Below are 5,730 nucleotides of genomic sequence, written 5' to 3'. Positions count from 1 at the left end.
TCTCTGATAATCAGACACCTACATTTCCTTTAAGGCTAAGCCCAAATCCTACCTTCAGTGTGAGCATTTCTCAATTATCCAAGACTTCAGTGACTTAGTCTCTCATCTATGATTTTTATGGTCTGTACCTATTAAGTGCACCACATTTTATATACATTTTCTTTTTAAGTATATGTCCTTTATTCCCAATTAGAATGTAAACATGTTGAATTCAGGAATCCTGTTTGATGTCTGTTTCCATTTTCAACACTTAATCTAATACTAGAAGCTCTCAATGAATATTTATTAGTTTCTAAGGATGATTAGATTTTTAGCATTGATATATCATAAAAGGTCTGGGGCTCTCTTTAAACCTCATTTAGATTATAACTAAATAATTAAGCTGTTAAAATTTGAGAGTAATATTTCCATCAAATTTAATCCTAGTATATGTACATATTTGTATACCGATATATACATTTATCAGAATATACATAGAGCCACAATTACATCTGATGGTTGTGCTATGTTGATGTACTACAGCTCACTTTACAAAGACAAACATTATAGTGGGTTCTAGGACACCTGTGTTCACAAGATCAGTTCTCTGAAACTATATTTGGATGTACAAGCTATTAAAAGCTTCTTGTACTGAGTGACCTTTGAGGCAGAATTCAGATCAAATAGTCACACAAGCTGCTGCTTGTTGCTGAGTGGAAGACAGCAGAAAACCCTCCATTAGGTTTTTATTTTCCTTGTTTTGTTTCCTTTCATTTTGCCTTAAGAAGATGAACAATGAAACCACAACCCTGATATCCTTGAAGGAGGCAATGAAAAGGTTGCTAAGGGCTACAGGGTGGGAACAAACATAGGTCTGCTTTTCTGGGAAGATGGGTAAGAGAAGAATAAGGATGAAAATAGGCAAAGAAGTATAGACATGCTAATTAAAATTCTGTCTCTGTTTAAAGTGGTTTAAGTCTTCCAGGTTAAAATATATATATTTACTATATATATTTAACATATATATTTAAACACATACATTTAACATATATATTAAATATATATTTAACTTCCATATATATGTGTAAACAATAAAGAAAAATACACTCCCAGGTGAATTCCATTCAATTAATGTATGTGCTATATTCTAGGTATACAAAATAAGTAAAATGTGGTTTCTATCCTCAAGGATCTCAAAGCCTATAGAGAGAATTATTCAAAAATACTTAGAATTTAATGTGATTGACCTTGTAATGGTGATGTTCATAAAGGGCTATGAGGACAGAAGAGAGGATCAATTTATTTGCCTTTGACACCAGAAAAAGGAACCCTTCACAGAGGGACATTTATTATTTTTTTTAATTTTTTTTTAACGTTTATTTATTTTTGAGACAGGGAGAGACAGAGCATGAACAGGGGAGGGTCAGAGAGAGGGAGACACAGAATCCGAAACAGGCTCCAGGCTTCGAGCTGTCAGCACAGAGCCCGATGCAGGACTAGAACTCACAGACCGCAAGATCATGACCTGAGCTGAAGTTAGCCACTTCACCAACTGAGCCACCCAGGCGCCCCTCATAGAGGGACATTTAAACTGGATCTTAAAGTGTGAGTAAAAGGCTATGAGAAAAAAAAATATGGGAAGGAATTCTAGGCTGAGGAAACAGTACATGGAACACATAATGGAACATGGAGGCCGCAGAAGCCTGGAATCACATACTGTGTTCCGTCAGCTTCTAGATGTCTCGTGTGATTACCGACTAGGGTATGAGAGGATTGGCAGAAGATGGGAGCAAAGGGTTAAGGGCTTTATGTTTCCTCCTGAGAATAGCCAATTTGGCTATAACTGTGGCTTTGGACAAGTCAGGGCAGCACAAAGCATACATAATCAGTTGAGTCACATGATCAGAATTGTATTTTAGAATCACATTTCTGGAAGGATGGATTCAAGGTGGCAGAAATCGAAAGCAGGGATCCAGTTAGGCTACTGTAATCCTAACTCAAAGTGAAAGACAGTTATTAACTGGTTTAGTGGTGATGGAGAGGAGGGTATAGTTTAGAGGCATTAGTGGAGAGGAAGAAAAAAAAGGTAAGAATTATTCTGAAATTTCTAGTTTAAGCACTTGAATAGATGGTGATGTCACTAACTGAGCTGGGGAATTATAGTAAAAAACAGACTTGGATTTGCAGACATGTTGTTCAGCATTTATTTCAAATGGTGTGGGAATGCCTTTTTGTGAGAGGCTTCCAAAAAGCTATTAACAACTGTGAACTTTTATACTGACTGACAAGCTAGAGTTCAAGCTAGAGAGGACCTATAAGCAATATAGTCTCAAAGGTGTCAAAGTTACTACAGACAGTACGCCAGATGACATTGTTTTCATATGTAGACAGAGATTGCTGGCATATTAGGTCACGCAGGCTTACACTCCTATGAAACACATTTCGTGGTGGGCCTTATCTATATGTAAGTAAAATATCCAAAGCAGTGAGAAAATTCTAACCATAGTAATTTCCGAAGATGAGGGAGAGGGATAGTGAGTAGGTTCAGTTTAGAACGGTTGGGTTTGGAGATGCACAAAACATAAAGATACAGCTCTAGAGGGGCGCCTGGGTGGCTTGGTCGGTTAAGCGTCCGACTTCGGCTCAGGTCATGATCTCACGGCCCGTGAGTTCGAGCCCCGCGTCGGGCTCTGAGCTGACCGCTCAGAGCCTGCAGCCTGTTTCAGATTCTGTGTCTCCCTCTCTCTCTGCCCCTCCCCTGTTCATGCTCTGTCTCTCTCTGTCTCAAAAATAAATAAACGTTGAAAAAAAAAAAAAGATACAACTCTACAGCTTAGGAGGTGGTACCTGAAGCTGAATTAGCCTTGAGATAAACTGAGCGCTAAGAAGAGAACATGGTCAAGGATGGAACCTGGGCAACCACAAAGTATTCAGGTCACTGAGGACATAGAAGTGGTACCTGAATTTGTGTATCACTTCTTTCATGAAAATGTGGGTGCCTTCAGGCAAGTGAGTTGTGTGGTTCCAGTTCTGTGTGATTCAGTTTGACATAATTCTGGTGCCACAGTGCCCTCTGACGATTAAGGTTGTTCAGAGCTACTCAAATGCCCTTGTTGGGTTACACGGCTCAGCGTCTCATTCACATTATTGATGTCGATAATATGAGACATATTTTCTTACTTCTGTGTAAGGCCTTTGCTAGGTATTGGGGGACAGGCATAAAGATGTCCAAGAAATAGTCTCTGATTCCCCTTCTCCAACAGTTTACCATTTTGTTCATGAAATCCTAACTCTAAAAATAAAGCAGGAGGTGAGGAGTGACAGGTAATAGAGGCAGTCCCTGTGAAAATGAAGTAGGCAGGGCGATCTCCAGGCAGAAAGGCTAGGGGATATAAGTGAGGTAGGATACAATTTGGGTAGTCAGAATAGAGAAAGGCACCTTTTTAAATAGTGGTCTCAGCACTAAGTAGCTGACATTAGATCTCAATCTTTGTGAGACTCGATTTATCTATAAAATAATAAAAATGACTGCTTCGCTTCTTATGGTTGTTGTGAGAATCAAAGTAATGCTTGTATTTAAAATACTTTTGGGGGCAGGCACCTGGGTGGCTCAGTTGGTTAAATGTCTGACTCTTGATTTTGGCTCAGGTCATGATCTCATGGTACGGAGTTCAAGCCCTGTGTCGGGCTCTGAGCTGGCAACATGGAGCCTGCTTAGGATTTTCTCCCTCTTCTTTCTCTCTGCCCCATCCCCACTCTCTCGCGAACACGTGCTCTCTCTCAAAATAAATAAACTTAAAAAAATTAAAAATAAAAACTTTTTTTTTTTAAGTAGGCTCCATACCCAATGTGCAGCTTGAACTCACAGCCCTGAAACTGAGAGTCGCATGCTCCACTGACTCAGGCAGCCAGGCACCCCTAAAATACTTTATTTAAAGTATAAAGTTCAATACAAAAACATGATATGTTAGATAATCCAAGTAATTAGACAATTCAGAAGTTTGGCAATATAAGGAAGAACTGGGATGATGGCTAGAGAGAATTAGCAAATGGAAACATCTGTTCGTAAGCTTAAATGTAGATAGGTACCCAAATTAATAGTGGTTATAAACAATGTAATAGAGCCCTATCTTAAGGCAAAACCTTAGTACTGTCTCTCGACCTAAAGTGCCCCTTGATTCTTTTATCTTGTAGAGTAGACCACAAACTCCAAGTTTTAGAAGCACAGTTTAAAGAACTGGACTTCACCAAGGATAGCCTGACACAGAAATTTGAACATCATAGCAAGGCTTTGGCAAACCAGGCAGCCCACGATGAACTGTGGACAGCAGTGCTGGCACTCAAGTGAGTATCCAATGAGAAATCAGTGGAATTTCATGGCTTTGTGAGAGCTTGCAGGGGACATTCTAAACTTGAATTTAATATGGTTCTAACATGGCTTGTGAAGAAATCGTATTATCTTAGGTTAATTGATTCAAAAGAGATTAATTTGAGCACCTGTTGATATGCCAGCACTGCCATATACATCTCATCACAGAGTCTCTTGCTTGCCAATGTCTTACTAATACAGAGATGGCTGACATAACTCCCCTGCCATTGAGAAATGTGTAGTATGAGTGGCCTGAGAACTAAGCTATCCAGTATAGTGCAGGCCCTATTTCTAAAGTAAGTATTTTCTAAAATACAGCAGCTTGTTCTTCTAGTGGGTTTGTATTCTAATAGAATTCATTTTATGTTCGTACGTAGAGTTCCACTGCTCACAAAGCTCTCCACATTTTTTGTAGATTCACTTCAATGGAACTGAGTATTTTATATAGCTACGTCATGGAAGTACTCATCTGCTTGCACACTCGTGTGCTTGAGAAGCTGCCAGACCTGGTGAGAGGTCTTCCCACCTTAGCCTCTGTCCTAAGACGAAAAGTCAAGAACCAGTGTATTAGAGGTGTTTGGGAGTCTGTCCTGGAGGAAAGTGGGCTGGAAGAAGGAGATATCACAGCACTTTGTACCTTCTTTATTGCATATGGTAACAAGGCAGAATACTATGTTGCTAAAGTGAGGCAGATGTATATCAAGGATGTCACTTTCCTGATCACTAACATGGTAAAGAACCAGGCTTTGCAGGATGGTTTGCTCAGGGCTGTGCAGGTCATTGAGAAGGGAAAAGCAGTGAAGGCCCCTGAAAACCAAAAGTCCCCCCTAAAAGAGTTGATACCATTAGCCAGAAACTAACTTTACTCTATGACCAAGGGATTCTACTTCTAGTAGTTTATCTCACAAAAATGGGGGGGGGGGGGAGGGGTAGGAAACGTATGTACAATTTATTATACACCTATTTTTATAGCAAAAGTGAGGGGAGCCTTAAACAAAATATGATAAATTGATACAATGGATACTTTCTGTGTAAGAGAATGAAGAAGCTCTTTGTGTAACTGTACAATGATACAGAGCTATCACCAAGATGTGTTGTTTTAAAATATTTCCTATATATTGTTAAATGGAGGAAAAAAAGGGCAAAAATGAATATCCACACACACACATATACAAGCTAATATACCCAAAAACTTCATAAGCTTCTTCTGGAGAGATAGAAAGTGGTAACTTTGGCTGTCTCAGGGAAAAAACAAAGAGGCTAGGGATCAAAGGTAGGAGGAATTCTTTTCACTGTTAAAGAATGTACTGTTTTGTACATTTTGAATTTTGAACCATATGAATGCACAGTATATTAAAAGACAAACCAATACAAACACCTAA

The 5,730-nt window shown here is 39.1% G+C and overlaps 1 protein-coding gene across 1 annotated transcript; it reads left to right on the top strand.

Moving 5' to 3' along the window:
• Positions 1 to 658: 658 nt before the first annotated feature.
• SMCO1 (single-pass membrane protein with coiled-coil domains 1) lies at positions 659 to 5,730 on the top strand. The gene is made up of 3 exons (XM_019448723.2): positions 659 to 817; positions 4,174 to 4,323; positions 4,764 to 5,730. Exons 1-3 carry the CDS (start codon positions 768 to 770, stop codon positions 5,206 to 5,208), a joined length of 645 nt encoding a protein of 214 aa, XP_019304268.1. The 5' UTR covers positions 659 to 767; the 3' UTR covers positions 5,209 to 5,730.

Source organism: Panthera pardus, unplaced genomic scaffold (assembly GCF_024362965.1).
Source record: "Panthera pardus isolate Hobbes unplaced genomic scaffold, ASM2436296v1 HiC_scaffold_16, whole genome shotgun sequence".
Lineage (NCBI taxonomy): Eukaryota > Metazoa > Chordata > Mammalia > Carnivora > Felidae > Panthera > Panthera pardus.
Note: the sequence above shows the minus strand (reverse complement) of the source record. Positions and strands in the feature narration are given on the sequence as shown.

Excerpts from the sequence above, each read along its gene's own strand:
- SMCO1 (XM_019448723.2), top strand. The coding sequence starts at position 768 with ATGAACAATGAAACCACAACCCTGATATCCTTGAAGGAGGCAATGAAA. Across the intron at positions 818-4,173 it reads TTGAAGGAGGCAATGAAAAG|AGTAGACCACAAACTCCAAG; the intron begins GTTGCTAAGGGC and ends TTTATCTTGTAG. Across the intron at positions 4,324-4,763 it reads ACAGCAGTGCTGGCACTCAA|ATTCACTTCAATGGAACTGA; the intron begins GTGAGTATCCAA and ends CATTTTTTGTAG.